This window comes from Aedes aegypti, chromosome 1, assembly GCF_002204515.2.
Source record: "Aedes aegypti strain LVP_AGWG chromosome 1, AaegL5.0 Primary Assembly, whole genome shotgun sequence".
NCBI classification, from domain to species: domain Eukaryota; kingdom Metazoa; phylum Arthropoda; class Insecta; order Diptera; family Culicidae; genus Aedes; species Aedes aegypti.
This window is the reverse complement of record NC_035107.1, coordinates 281,123,109-281,138,376: the sequence shown is the minus strand read 5'-3', so window position 1 is coordinate 281,138,376 and position 15,268 is coordinate 281,123,109. Positions and strand designations below refer to the sequence as shown.

At 39.1% G+C, this 15,268-nt stretch overlaps 1 protein-coding gene across 3 annotated transcripts; it reads right to left on the bottom strand.

Moving 5' to 3' along the window:
* Positions 1-844: 844 nt before the first annotated feature.
* On the bottom strand, positions 845-14,622 carry LOC5577198 (zinc finger protein 271). Of its 3 annotated transcripts, none has more exons than XM_001663246.2 (4): positions 14,415-14,622; positions 13,620-14,230; positions 1,527-1,610; positions 845-1,466 (listed from the first exon to the last, which is right to left on the bottom strand). In XM_001663246.2, the coding sequence occupies exons 1-4, from the start codon at positions 14,420-14,422 to the stop codon at positions 910-912; spliced, it is 1,260 nt and encodes a 419-aa protein (XP_001663296.2). In that variant the 5' UTR covers positions 14,423-14,622; the 3' UTR covers positions 845-909. The 3 variants fall into 3 exon arrangements, with proteins under 3 accessions (XP_001663296.2, XP_021693662.1, XP_021693663.1); XM_021837970.1 differs by having other exon boundaries at positions 13,620-14,227; XM_021837971.1 differs by lacking the exon at positions 14,415-14,622 and adding an exon at positions 14,311-14,371.
* Between the last annotated feature and the right edge of the window lie 646 nt (positions 14,623-15,268).

Sequence of the window (15,268 nt, the reverse complement as noted above, 5' to 3'; positions counted from 1 at the left end):
TTTCGTTCGTCAGCCGGTGAACTTTCCAATAGTCGGTCTGAATTCCTCCTTCTGGCTAACCTGAGCGTTTAGATTTCCTATGATGATTTTGACGTCGTGACTTGGGCAGCGGTCGTACTCGCGTTCGAGTTGCGCGTAAAAAGCGTCTATATCATCAGCAGTGCATCCGGAGTGAGGGTTGTGCTGAAGTTGAAGAACCGGCCTTTGAGCCTCAACTTGCAGATTCTCTCATTGATCGGCCACCACCCGATAGCGCGCCTCTGCATATCACCCATCACTATAAAAGCTGTTCCCAGCTCGTAAGTGTTGTCGCAGCTCTGGTAGATGATCTAAACATTCGCATCATTGATCCCTTCCAACACACTTCTTGCAACGCTACGATGCCGAATCTGCGGTCCTTCAGCACGTCGGCGAGTATGCGTGCGCTCCCGATGAAGTTGAGAGATTTACAGTTCCACGTACCGAGCTTACAATCGCTAGGCCCTTTTACGTCGCTGTAGTCTTCGCCAATTGTTCCGGTTAGTATTCTCTGTAGGGCCTGACACCAACCCCTTAGATTTCCGGAGCACCATTCCCCCTAGATGGTCGGAGGGCCATAGTGCACAGTTTAGCTTAGAGTCCTTCTCTGACGCTCGGACGATGATCAGCCGCCTCTGACATGGGGAACAGACGCTGTTGTGATCCGCTCCTAACATGGAGTACAGGCGCTCCAGGTTTGCAGAAGCAAAAGCCATATGCAATGTAACTAAGAAAGCCCTTCGATGATGGTCATCAAACCAGAATACTGAAAATACTAAAAAAACAGGAAAAGTTCTCAACAAAGAATTTGCCAAGCTTTTTTCCGTAAGTTTCGAACCAAACTTTTATTTCCTAACCGATTATTAAAAACAACTAAAAGCGCTTCCCAAATCAGGAAACTATTGACGACTCCATGAAGTGGCCCATGCCAGCGGAGGACATAGAACCTTCAGACCCCCTGTCCGCCCAACCCATTTCCTCGTTCCCCAACTGGTTGTGCTTACTGCTCATGTGGTATACCACGCTCTGCTGGTGCTTGAACTCCTGCCCACAAATGCGGCACGGATAAACCTTGGCTTTACCCGCGCCGCCCTCAACCTTACATTTGTGCACGAACGTATACTGTTTGCCGCAGAGTTCGCAGTCGAACAGCTTCCCAGCCCCGTGCAGCTTGACATGCAGCTGGAAACTTTTGGGCGACCGGTAGATTTTCCCACAGTGTTCGCATTTGTACTCCGGAAGGATTCCCACCTCTCGACCGCGGTAGATTATCACCTCGTTGTGCTGATTGCGAAGGTGCAGCGTCAGATTGTACGACTGGGTGAACCCGCGGTTGCAGATTTCACACACGTATGGCGTCTCCCGGGTGTGGATCCGTATGTGGATCTTGAGCGTTACCGACTGGGTGAAACTTTTGGAACAGTATGGGCACACGTATGGTCGTTCTCCTGGAAAAGAAGGGGCTGTTAGTATTGGTCGGCTTAGTTGGGCATGTCGTTTAGTTGTACCTGTGTGAGTTCTCCTATGGAGTTTCAGTTTGGAATTCTCACAGAATCCCTTATCGCAGAACTCGCATTTGAACGGTTTTTCACCTGGAACGATAATGGTCAGATTTGAAAATCTGTTTAAGAAATGAGTAATTCTCGCTGAAATCAAAACACATCTTTAGAATTCACTTGTTTGTCGCTGTTCGTTAGAATTTGCTAAAACTAGGAGAAAAGCGTTTCCCTCTTTCCCATGGTAGCTCCAGAGCTCCACTGGTTTTCGACGAATTTTTCGTCTCAAATTCGATGAATACTTAGCAATAGTTACTAGAATATGGTTATATACTCATCTGATTAATCCAAAAGTCAACTAACAGTTTCAATATTAAAACTAAAGAAAAACAATCAAAAAAATTTAAACCGGTTTCGAAAAATTCAAACTATTTGCAATATTGTTTGTTCAAGTACTTGCTATAGTAACGCTTTTTTCGTAAATAGTCGATCAAAGTCGTGGGAAAAAGAGGATCAACTCGGATTGGTGAACCCCTTGTAAGCCAGGAAGCTTAACAGTTTGCAATAAAGGCCATTTTTATTAGAAAACTTAGGTATGCATTTCTTCACGCGATATGTACAGTTTTTAAAACCATTTTTTTTTTCATAAAACGACGTGTTTTTCTCTTGCCTGCAATAGCCAAATAGTCTATAGGTTACGGGCACAGGATTTCATTTTTGAAGAATAAAAAAAGTTGAATTAGAAGATAGAAAATGGCGTCTACGGCTCAGAAGGCAGGAATTACGCAGTTCGCTGGAGAAGGTTTTGATACCTGGCTGTTCCGGGTTGAAACGCAACTTGCGGCGCATGGGGTGAAAAAGGCAATTGGGTTGTTTAGTGAAGAAAAATTCACTGTTTGTTCCAGCTTGATCGAGAGAGCTCATCTTAACACGATTTTATTGCACTTCAATATCTCCATGTTGATTTTATAAATGATTAAAAAGATTTCAATCCGTCGAATCAATGACATTTCAATTTACACAATGACAGTACTGTAAGGGAGTAATGAAGAGTATTCAAGTGATCTATTCAAGCAACTACGCATTCTAAGCAGGCTAGGGGGACTGGGGGCAAGAAGGACACCTTAAGATATATAGGTTCAAATCATGGTTGATTAGCACAATTTTTGAAGATTATTCCAGTGTAGGGGCAAGCTCATCTCTTGTTCTAAATGATGTTATCGATAGATTTCAAAAATATAAGAATTACATGATGATTTGAGATTTTTGAAAATGTCCCTTCTTATGAGGTTTTTGGACGAGGCACGGGGCAAGAGTGCCACTGGTATGGGGCAAGAAGACCACCAGAGCAAAATGCCACAAATTTTGTGTATTATTATTTTTCCACCTAAACGATAAATTCTAGAGTAAGTAAAGATAAAAACTGAGGGATAAAAGTTGACTTATAGTTAAAAAGTTAAATTTTACGAAATTAATTCAGTTCCCATCTTATTTGGCGGTAACAATAATAGTGAAAAATTTCAGAAATTATTTTGAATGTCCAAGATGGTTTATTTTGATTTTATTTAGTAGGAAGCATTGATTTAATTCAATATTAAACAAGAAAAATAAAAGTTCATTTGATTTTATATGAGAAAATCGCGGTGTCCCTCTTGCCCCATAAGACATACTGTTTTTATATATGTAAAAATGAATGTCGAAAGAATTTTTTCGAAAAAGATTCCTTACAGGTATATTAAACAATTGAAAATCATCGATACTGTGCGGAAAAATAAAAATGTTTTGTATTTATTGGGAGTCAAACCTTGTTTTCCAGTCTTACATTCTTATAATATTTCGCATTTTTTGCGTTGGTGAGTTAAATACATTTTTCTAATTTTTTGTACTAAACATTTTTAACTGTTATATTTACACAACCCTCAATTAGTATTCAATTTATTCTTATCCTGCATTAAACATCAAAAAATTGATTTGAACTACGTGAAATAAGAGGTGGCACTTTTGCCCCGGGTGTCCTTCTTGCCCCATGTCCCCCTATATGCTACGAGATAGAAACCAAGTAACAAACATACTGTCAGTTATTGGATTAATCTTGGCTTGAAAAGACGCTTATAATTTACTACAATGGCGCAGTCGGTAGAATACAGGTGAGAAATTTAAAGTTATCTAGCAATCAATAATGCTTTCGATTAGCAAAAGCAGTAATCATATAGACTTATTATTAACTGGGAGGGAGAAACCAATACGAAATATATGTACGTCAAGGTGAGCCGGGATTCTGCTGTCACGAACTGTCACTGTGAGCCCAGATGTAAAACAATGGACAAACATGATAAAAGCGCGTAATTGATTAAAACGTATTTTTGCATTTTATCAAATGTGACAAAAAATCGATTGAAAAGCTATTCATGCTTATTCAAAAGTAATGTCACAATAGCACCTTTTATCCTGATTGAATATAAAGTGTTCAAATACGCATTATATTAATTTTTCCAATAAAAACGAAAATTAAATGCACAGAAAACTTTGGCCCTTTTTCAATGTTTGTCCAGAACGATCGAAGGAACACAACAAAAGAAAACTAGCGATTTCCATCAAGTCTGCCTTGAGTGTCGTTGGCAAGCTGGAGTTTTCTTGCAATTCTTAATAACTTTGTGTCATATTTCGTGTGTAATATCGGTGCCTCCCTCCCAGATTATTAATATAGTTGTCTCCGACGGACATGGGCGGAGATGACAATTATGATTGGATTTCTGATGGAAATAGGCAGAAATCCATACAAAAAGGTCTCTGATGGACAAAGGCAGAGAACCTAAAGCTAGATTCTGACGGAAATGGGCAGATATCTAGAATAAAATTGGTCTTTGATGAGACAGAATCTAATTCTGAGTAAAAAATAAATAGAAATTTTGCTTTGTGCGATAAAAGAAAAAGTCCAGAATAGAATAAAATTCGGAGAGGGAATAATTCGTCCCCTTGATGCTACAACTAGATAACTCGAAATTTGAAATTTTTGACTTCAATATGCCAAAACATTTTTATTAATTAGATCTGTAAAATACCTACAGCTCATAAGCGTGTGATACAAAATACACAAGTTAAAGTTTATTTTTCAACCATATCCTCTGCGATTAACCGTCACCTTGTAAAACGGTCATATTTTCAAATTGGCACATCCCAAAATTTTGATTTTCAAGTTATCTAGTTGTAGCATTAAGGGGACGAATTCCCAATTCCCGGTGTATCAATAGAACTAACAAACTTTTCCATGTTTGTTGATTATGCATGACTGTAAGATAATGGTGGCGAAAAATAAACACAGCTTGGCGAGTAAACACAAACAGACTAATGTAGTATGTGTGAAAATTGCTTATGGAATATTTTTCGGATTCTTAACTCGACTCTGCTTGGTGGCCGTGCTGTAATGGCCGTAAGGCTCTAAACCGCATCATGTCATGGAGCATGGTTTCAATCTCTGCTTCAGCTTTCGAAACTTTTAGTGAGAAATGTTCCCAAACGATGTCGATGTGTAGCTGGAACGGCTTAAATGGAGTCTGGGGTTTAAAAATAAAATATGATTAACAATCTTCTATCTAAAACATGCAAGTTTGTTTGTAGTAGATGATCATCAATTGCTGATGGAGTTCTGCAAGTGGTTGAAAACAGAGATTGTAAATTGTTGTTCCCTAGAAGGCTACAATGTAAAAATTCTGCTCCACAAAGCCATATAGGGACAATTCATGTAGATCAGATTCCGCATATACAAAAAAACAAGTTTTGAAAATTAACAGAAGCGTAATTTGACCAATCGTGCAATGTTGCGACGCGTTATCTTGATTTTAATGTGAATTTGTTCTATGCATATGCATGGTATCGTATGAACGAAATAAAATTTGACTAGCCGCATTATTATTTAATCACAAATAGTACAATTTTACAGTAGTCTCCGCCATATTGACAATACAATCTGTGTTAAAATAAAAGAATCTCCTGTGGTTCTGTGGTGTTATTTCTGCATCTGAAAATATAACTTCATTTTGGTGGCCAAAACAACCAAAATCTTACGCGTTGTCTGAATTTACATGGATATAAAAAAGTCTGTAAATGATTTTTTTAACATAGTGTAAATTTGCGTATTCCTTTCGTGTGTTTTAGAATTGGCGCAAAATAACATGAAATTTTTAAACCGTGTATATTCTTAGTGGTCAGTGTTAACCAAGTAAGCAGACTAGTTCGTCAGACATGACACATGCCTTTTATTAATATTAAAATCATTGTCGATGCTACAAATTTTGCTTCAGGTTGAGTTACGGTCATATCAATTGCCGTTCAAAGTGAGAATGGTTAATTGGAAGACAAAATCGTGAGTTCTGCAAATCTAAAAAAAAATATATAGAAGCGATTATATCTTGCATAAACTAATTCCATATATTATTCAAAACTACAGCAACCAAATACTTGTACAAGAATAGAAAGACAAACAAGAACAATACAAATACTTGTAAAAGGATAGAAAGAGGGAGTAATGTAAGGGAGTAATGAAGAGTATTCAAGTGATCTATTCAAGCAACTACGCATTCTAAGCAGGCGTAGAAAATACGAGATAGAAACCAAGTAACAAACATACTGTCAGTTATTGGATTAATCTTGCCTTGAAAAGATGCTTATAATTTACTACAAGTACGTCCCGAAGTAAAATTTGCCGAGGGGTGATTCAAAAGTGATTTCCATACTAATTTCAAATCTGTTTTAAAAATAGTTCCAGGTAACGGAAAATTGTGAAACTTTAGATTCTAGTTTAATTTTTAACGTAGATTCAGAATATGTAAGAAAATTGATACCCCTAAACAAGCCAATTGTTGAAAATCCACCAGCGGATGGAGCTACAGCTGAAGTGAAAGCGAGTTTTGAAGAACGAGATGAAAAAGCGAAGGTGTTAATCGTATCATATATTGCAGACAGTCATCTAGAATATGTTCACGACATGGATTCAGCTAAAGAAATGTGTACTAGTTTGAAGAGAACGTTTGGTACAACCGGATTTGCTGCTTTAAATTCCATTCGTCGTTGTTTACATAATTTTAAAATGCCGGAAGGAGGATCATTGAAAGAACTTTTTGCAAGTTTGATGAACGCCAGATGAGGCACGCAGGGTCAAAAATGTGTGATAAAGATGTAATAAGTGAACTATTCATGACTCTACCACCATCATATGACACGGTAACAACTGCATTGAACAATTTAAAGGACGAGGAACTCAAGATCGACATTGTTAAGGCAAGACTGGCAGAAGAACAGAAGAGAGCAGGACGAGAAGAACATTGTGGAGCAGCGCATGACGAGGCGGTTCTCGCAGCAAGATAAGGGCGAAATGGAAAAGATGAAGTATTCATTGGATAGGTATGGTGAAGCACGGCCAGGATTCAGATGCAGGAATATGGCAGGTTTTCCAGGAAATTGTTTCGGATGCGGTGAATTTGGACATCGGCGGTTCGAATGCCCCAAACTATTGAAGAAAATTAGTAGATCACATGTAGCTAAGGTATCAATAGATCGAAAAGTAGGGAAGAAAATGTACTGGAATGAATTATTTATAGTGGCGCAAGTCGGCACATGATGAATAACAAAGATTTATTTGATATGCTCGAAGATTTGCCTGAACCGGTGAAGATAGAATGCGCCAAGGATGGAGAGAGTATGAGGGCTTCAAAAGATGGAACTGTGTCAGCAAGATCTGTTATCGATTGGAGTTGGAGAAGTCGTTTACGTCCCGAATCTTAAGTTTAACCTGTTAGCATTGAGGAAGTTGGTAAAAAATGGAATAAACGTTGATTTTCAAGCAGAAAAAGCGGTAATAATGCAAAGCAATCGTATAATAGGAATTGCTGAAGCTCGTGGAAATTTGCATTACTTTTGAATGTGGAAACTGAGGAAAGAAGCTGTTCTGGTTACGAAAAAAGAAACACAAACGGCAAAGATATGGACAACTTGGATTTGAAAAACCTAGAAAAGCTAACGTAATTAGAAATGGTTGTTGGTTTGTAAAAGCTGAAGAAATGTGAGGAGATATTTTGTGAACCTTGTGCTGAAAGCAAGTTAGTTCGGCTGCCGTTCAATGGACCCGTGACAAGTCGAATGCTGGAAAGAATTCATACTGATGTATGCGGAAAAATAACGCCCCAACATATGCCGGAAAAATACTTTGTATCTTTTATTGATGATTTCTCACATTATGCTGTTGTATTTATAATGATTGAGTTTTCCAATATTTCAAAGTGTACGAAGCTATGATCACAGCCAAATTTAGAATCTACAGTGGCATCCAAAAAGAATCTACAGTGGGATATACACACCAGCAAAACGGAGTAGCCGGAAGATTCAATCGAATAATCGTAGAGAAGATGAGAACAATGTTAGTTTCTTCTGGTGCACCAAAGACACTATGGGGGAAGCTATTCTAAACTCTGTATATGTAACCAATAGAAGTCCTTGCGAAGCATTGGTAGATTCAATTACACCTGCGGAATACTGGAATGAAGAGAAACCTGCTGTTAGTAAGCTGCGTGTGTTCGTTCTTTAGGATTTTCCTGGATTCCGAAGCAGAAACGTGGAAAGCTGGATCCCATTGGACAACGATGCATGATGTTGGGTTATGCTACAAATGGCTATTAACTAAGGGAATATGAAAAACGAAAAAGGTTTGTAGACCGTGATGTCAAGTTAATTGAATCTGTATTTCCTTATAAAGAAGATGATACTGTGCCATCTGGAATTGCAGTTTCTGCTGAAATACTAGTTATGCAACCGAAGGAAATCTCATGTAGTGCTGAAGCGGATTCTGAAACCAGCATAGTGAACTCCAATCAACAAACTAATAAAATTGATGAAGAGGGTGCGGATGAAGATTACACTTCAGCAAACGAGGAAAAACAAGTTGCACTCCCGCCACAATCACATGGGAACTCTCAATAAAATGTTCCGACGTCCAGTGGCCGGGATTGCAGTAGACCAGGTTGGATGCATGATTTTGTTTCTTCCAATCGAACATTCTCTGCTGCTGTAAATGATTCACAGATCCCATCAAAATACTCTGATATAGAAGGTCACCCTAACCAGAACGATTGCAAAAAAAAGCAGTAGATGAAGAATTGAGGTCTTTAAAAAAAAAATAAACTTGGGATTTTGTCAAATGTCCAGAGGAAGCTGTTCGATTGGTGCCTTGTAAATGGGTTTTCACTATTAAATCAGATGCTGATCGAAATCCGGTAAGATATAAAGCGAGGCTAGTAGCGAGAGGGTTTTTGCAGCACAAGCACGTGGACTACGAGGAGACATTTGCTCTAGTAGCTAAATTGGCAACAATAACGACGTTACTTGCGGTAGCAAATGAAAGTTTTTCAAATGTATGTCAGGACAGCATTTTTGAATGGAAAATTGCAAGAAAAGGTGTATATGGCGGTACCGGAGGGAGTTACAGCTACTAGAGGAGAAGTGTGTCTACTAAAACGTTCTTTGTATGGCCTAAAACAATCTCCAAGGTGTTGGAACAATCGTTGTAATGATTTTTTGAATGGACTAGGTTTCTATCGTTTCCGCCATGATTACTGTGTGTATGTTAAAGAATTAAATGAAAATGCTGTATACTTGGTAATATATGTTGATGATCTACTACTTGCTGGAAAAATGTAGAAACTGTAAGAGGTATTCAAGAAAAACTAAAAAACTAATTCGAGATGGCTGATATGGGCGAAGTACCTACATCATTTTCTCGGAATCGAAGTAGAACGCAGTATAGAAAAAGGGTCGATGGCACTTTTTCAAACAGGACAAATTGACAAGCTTACACTTAATTTTGGAATGGAACAAGATCAAGACTCCAGCCAGAAGTTAGCCTAAATTTGGAGAAACACAATGGCGACTGTAAGAATCCTTATCGAGAGCTTATTGGCGGTTTAATGTATATAATGATGGAAACAAGACCTGATTTTTGTTACATTGTTGGATATTTGGCTCGATTTCATGATGCCGCTGGTGAGCAACGCTGGCAACAAGCAAAACGTTTCCTAAGATACCTACAGGGCACTGAGAATACGAAGCTGATATATCAGAAGCAATCAAATCAGCCAATGGTTCAAGTGTTTGCTGATGCAGATTATGCAAGTGATGAAACTGATAGAAAATGCGTGTCCGGATATCCTATGAAAGTTCATGGCAACACGGTTATTTGGTCATCGAAGAAGCAACAATCCGGTGCCATGTCATCTACGAAAGCAGAGTATGTAGCAATGAGCTCTTGTTGTAGTGAAGCTATATGGTTAGAAGTAGTGATCCTTTATAGAGAGATAAGCGGAAGTAAAATGGAATGATTTGGCAACAGACCAGCAGTGCTGATTTTGCTCGGCGTCGAGAATAATATTTTAACATGGACATGACTTAATCATTGCTAAAAAGTGTATTTTGTTTCGTTATAGATCTTTGAGCTACATATCCAATCTAATAAACAGCCGAAAAAATCAACAACTAAAAATCGCATTGACAAAAATTTAAAAAGAAATATATTTATTTTTTTTGCTTCATGCAAAATTACTTTTACCGAAATAATTTCAAGCGGATTACATTACTCTTCAGGAAAAGTTCAAAACAAACATAACGCATGTTCGTTTGGCTCACACTTTGACAGCTCTCGCTGCTCGATTGGCTCACACTTTGACAGAAATGTCAGCTTCCGCGAATCTCTCTTATAAAGGATTACTAGTTAGAAGGACTATCCAGCTTTATAAAACCGCTAATGGCTGCCGAAAGCAGGCTCGCTTTCTGGTAGGAATCGATCGATTTGACGTTTGGCTTGGGTCATTTATATGGAACAGACCCAAGCCAAACGTCATATCGTTTGAACCCTACCAGAAAGCGAGCCCATTTACGGCAGCCATTGCCACTCGTAAAAAGCTGGATTACAAGATATGCTGCCATTAGAGAATATAATGCTCAATACATGTGTTTGAGCACAACCAAGGTGCCATGGCAAAAACGGAAGAGACAAAACGTGTGAAGCACATAGACGATAAATATCATTTTATCCAGCTTTTTACGAGCGCTAATGGCTGCCGCAAATAGGCTCACTTTCTGGTAGGGATCAGTCGATATGACGTTTGGCTTGGGTCCGTTCAATATTAAACGACCCAAGGAAAACGTCAAATCGACTTATCCCTACCAGAAAGCGAGGCCGTTTACGGCAGCCATTAGCGCTTTTAAAAAGCTGGATTTGAGATGCTGTAGAATAACACAAAATCAATATTATGTTCCAACCCGTGATCAAGAGGCAGATATTTTGACGAAACAATTGACCATTCAAGCAAGTCAACAAGAGGGGCTGTTGAAGCTAATCAAAGGAGGTGTTGACTAGTAATCCTTTATAAGAGAGATTCGCGGAAGCTGACATTTCTGTCAAAGTGTGAGCCAATCGAGCAGCGAGAGCTGTCAAAGTGTGAGCCAAACGAACATGCGTTATGTTTGTTTTGAAATTTTCTTGAGGAGTAATGTAATCCGCTTGAAATTATTTCTGTAAAAGTATTTTTGCATGAAGCAAAAAAATAAAATATTTTTCTTTTTAAATTTTTTGTCAATGTGATTTTTAGTTGTTGATTTTTTCGGCTGTTTATTAGTTTGGATATGTAGATCAAAGATCTTTAACGAAACAAAATACACTTTTTAGCAATGAGGAAGTCATGTCCGTGTTACAATATTATTTTTGACGCCGAGCAAAATCAACACTGCTGGTCTGTTGCCAAATCGTTCCATTTTACTTCCGCTTATCTCTCTATAAAGGATCGCTAGTGTTGACTATGCTACAATTAATAGCCTATAGTATACAATACAATACATGTATACAATAGCCTATAGTTTTACTGGTATTCATGGTAAACATTCTCCCTTTTAAAAGGCACGAGTCTTCCACGGCTCAACGATCCATTCCTATCATAACGAAATCGTCCGCAAAATCTAGGAGCATATGTGACCGCGTGACGATGGTACCGCTTCTTTGCACGGCTACTCTCCTCCTTCGAGGGCAATGTTGAATAAAACGTTCGAAAGCGCATCTCCTTGCTTCAATCCATCTAAAGTTACACGAATCTGTCTAATCAGTTTTGTCGGAAAACCATGTTCTATCATTATCCGCCATAAATCATTTCTCTTCACTGAATCGTACGCCGCCTTGAAATCAATAAACAGATTGTGAATATGCAAGTTGTATTCCCGGAACGTATAAAGGATTTGTCGCAAAGTCAACATTTGATTCATTCTTGATTGGTCCTCACGAAAACCAGCTTGGTATTCGCCGACGAAGGACACCTCCAGCGGCCTCAATCTGTTGAACAGAATACGTGATATTATTTTGTACGACGAACTGTGAAGCCACTCCAGCCAGCTAGCAGGCAGTTCTTCCTCCCATATCCTCAACAGAGTAGTACCACTTCCCCTACGCTGCAGTATTTCGTACAGTTGCGCACTACCTTGCTTGAAAAATCCGGCAGAGAGCTCGTCTTTTCCAGCTCTCTTGTTGTTTTTCAACTATCTGATTACCTTTTGAAACTCCTCTGGTGACGGACCATCGCTGATGGTTAATCTGTTCTTAGACTCATGTTCTCTCCGATCAACAAATGCTCAAAGTGCTCTTTCCACCTGGCACCGACCATAGTTTCGTCTGTCAGCAAGTTATCTTCACTGTCATTGCACTTGACGTTAGACAGCGCTGTTTTTCTCCGCATGCCATTGACAGTTTCGTAAAATCTCCGCATATCATTTTATTCCATGCTGTTCCGCGCCTCAGTAATGATATCTTTTTCATACAGCTTTTTCTTTCTGCGGTGAATCCAGGTTCGTCCCACTTGGGTTCAGATTGGGAACCACTTCTAGTACTGCATTTGGTCCCTTGGTAATGCAGAAGGTACCCCAATTTGACAGATCGCAGTACACTTTTCACGGCATTCAGGATTTTGCTCTATTACGTTATGTGCCATAAAATTTTGGACAACTGCAAGCGACATGGAGGTCTTTATTTTGTCTTTGGTGAATCTTTTTCTCGATTGCTCTCGCTTCTTTGTACCACTCTCTATTCTGCCGGGTTCCAGACACTAACTTCCGGCTTCTGGCAACATTTTTCTCGTCTGTCACCTTTTGGCACTCCTCATCAAACCAACCGTTCCTAGGTCGTCTTAAGGCTAAGTAGCCCGTCATTCACTTTGACAGCCATGTTGGTTTTTCAGCTTATAATTTAAAAGTGATAAAACTTAGCCATCATAAGTAATATTGATTCTGAAAAGTATCACTACTTGCGCTTACATGCAGAAAGTATGTTGATACTTTTTCAGCTGTGTCAGTGTAAAACAAAGCGATTTTCTTCAATTCGAAATCGTTAGACGAATTAGTCGCACTCATCGATACCAAGTACAAATTTCGATGACGGCCTACTTCGCTTTAAGTATTACACCAAAGACAAAGACACTGTTATAATCGAAAAGAGCGGGAGAGGAGAGCATCTCTCATTGTTAAAAACGTCTGCTAGTAAACTTCAGTGAGATTTCACGTGAATAAATGCCTAAGATTTCTAAAAATGACTTTTTGCTAACTGTTCAGCTTAAGCAACACGACAGGTACACTATTTTTAGTAAACCAAGCTTATCTTCTAATTTCAACATCTTCTAGGGAACAGCAACAAACAAAATTTTTAACAATATATACTAATGACGGTTTGGTTTTTGCGAGAATTATTCAAATGTAAATAAAAATTTTGGTCTGGGATATTTGGCATTAGGGTGAAGATGAATTGAAAACAAAGCTAAAATGATCAAGAGCACAAATCTGGAGAACGAAATATCCATTTAAGCTGAAAACTTGATTGATTCGTCACTTGCTGGTGGTGACAACTCGAGCATATTTTCAGCTAGAATAGGTGTTAGATTCTTCTGATTTGTGCTCTTGAAAATTTGAGTTTTGGCTTATCTTTACCTTAAGGGCATATGGCATAATAACTTCATCTACAGACATCTTTTGAAAGAAGGGATGAAATTTCTAGTTATGCCAAATGGCCCGTTCCTTCAAAATTACCTGTATGCCACCGGACGTGTGTGGTCATTAGATATTTATCCGAAAAGCCCTTATTGCAAAACGGACATCTGTGTCGGATGGGGAAAGCTCGGTCTTTCTTAATCATGACGCCATAGGAAACTGATTCGTCCAGCTTATGCTTCCCTCGCTTAGCCTTAATCTTTGGCGCTTTCCCAAGCGTTTCCAAGCGCACATCACTTCCCTGCACCGTTAACCGATCGTCCAATCCGTTAAACATGAACCCATCCGCAGCGTCCTCATCGATCCGCAGTTCCGTTTCCGGTTCAAGCGGAAGCAGCTCATAATCTTCGTCATCGCTTCCGTCGGTTCGCCTTAGGCTATCGAAATCCACCTCGGGTTCCACCTTGATACTGACCACTTCCGAGCTGGGCATAATCTGGAAGCAACTCTCCGGGATGCGATACGACGTGATTATTCTCCGCCGACATTTATCGCACGTCTGATACCCCTCCGCGCCGAGCGGAAGTGAAGTCGTTTTCAATTCCACCAGCACCGGTTCCAAATCCGATCGGAATTCCTCGGCCACGCTCAGAATGTGACGAAACGGTCCACTGCATGGGTTGGCGCAAAAACTGCAATCGTCCATGCTGCTACGGAGTAGAGAACCAAAGTTGGCCGTGATTAATTCGATCGATTGTACAACTCAGTATGCCATGACAACTGCACTAACTGGCGAAAAATTACTGCGTAAGAAGATGTTGTCACACCATCATGGCTTACATGGCAACGAAAAACATCATCGGGCTTTGTCACACGAGCTAAAATTTTACTTACGGGTTCATCGGTAGCAACTTTTTCAATGTAGTTTTTTGTTACACATCGATACACTGAATATTTAGAAAATTTCTGATGTTGTTACTGGTTGAAAACACGAAAAAACTACAATATTTCGGAAATATAATATTATCCTGTTATGGCTAGGTGGCAGAATATTATTTTTTTTTGCTTTTTGTTGTGACCAAGATTGTGATTGTTTACCATTTTTCTTTGTTTGTTCCGTCTTGACATCCAAAAGTTTTGTTTGGGTGTGGGGGGCACGGCGAGAAAAAAATGCTGTTTAAAATCGTTTAAAGCCAGCTTATGGTAGCAACGTGTTTCACGCATATCGAAAGTTATGATAAACTTATATATGTTTATATATTACAGTTGAAAGACTATGTAATAATTCTTGTCATTAATTCTTATATATTTATTTTGTTTTTTTTTTGATAGTGAAAAGAGAATTGAAAAAACTTGAGCAAAATTCTCAAGGTGCTTACATTTATCAAAACTCAAACCGCTGTAATCAAAATGCGCATGACGGTTTACAGTTTGGCTAGTAACCGCTAGAGCCGCTAGGAGTGCAACAACGTTGCACAGTGGGAGAAACATAAATATTATGAATCCGGTAGAAATCAAGACCAATCCATTTATTTTCGGGCCCCGGGACTCGGGACTAATAGGCAAATATTTTCAAAGCTAAACGATCACTCCGACATCTGGTGGCTAGTAGGAAAACCGGCAAAAAAGAGGTTGGGTTGAGAACTTACCGTGAGCAGCATAGGAAGGACCACACAATTTACACTTTTTCTCGGAATAGTTATTTTGTAGACGATCAGAGATCATTGAGAAACAGAATAAACTTTGAT

Bases quoted from the DNA above. Each gene is read 5' to 3' on its own strand.
- LOC5577198 (XM_001663246.2), bottom strand. The intron at 1,611-13,619 runs GTAATTTTGAAG...TTATCGTTCCAG, and splicing joins ACACGTCCGGTGGCATACAG to GTGAAAAACCGTTCAAATGC. The intron at 1,467-1,526 runs GTACAACTAAAC...CTTCTTTTCCAG, and splicing joins CCATAGGAGAACTCACACAG to GAGAACGACCATACGTGTGC.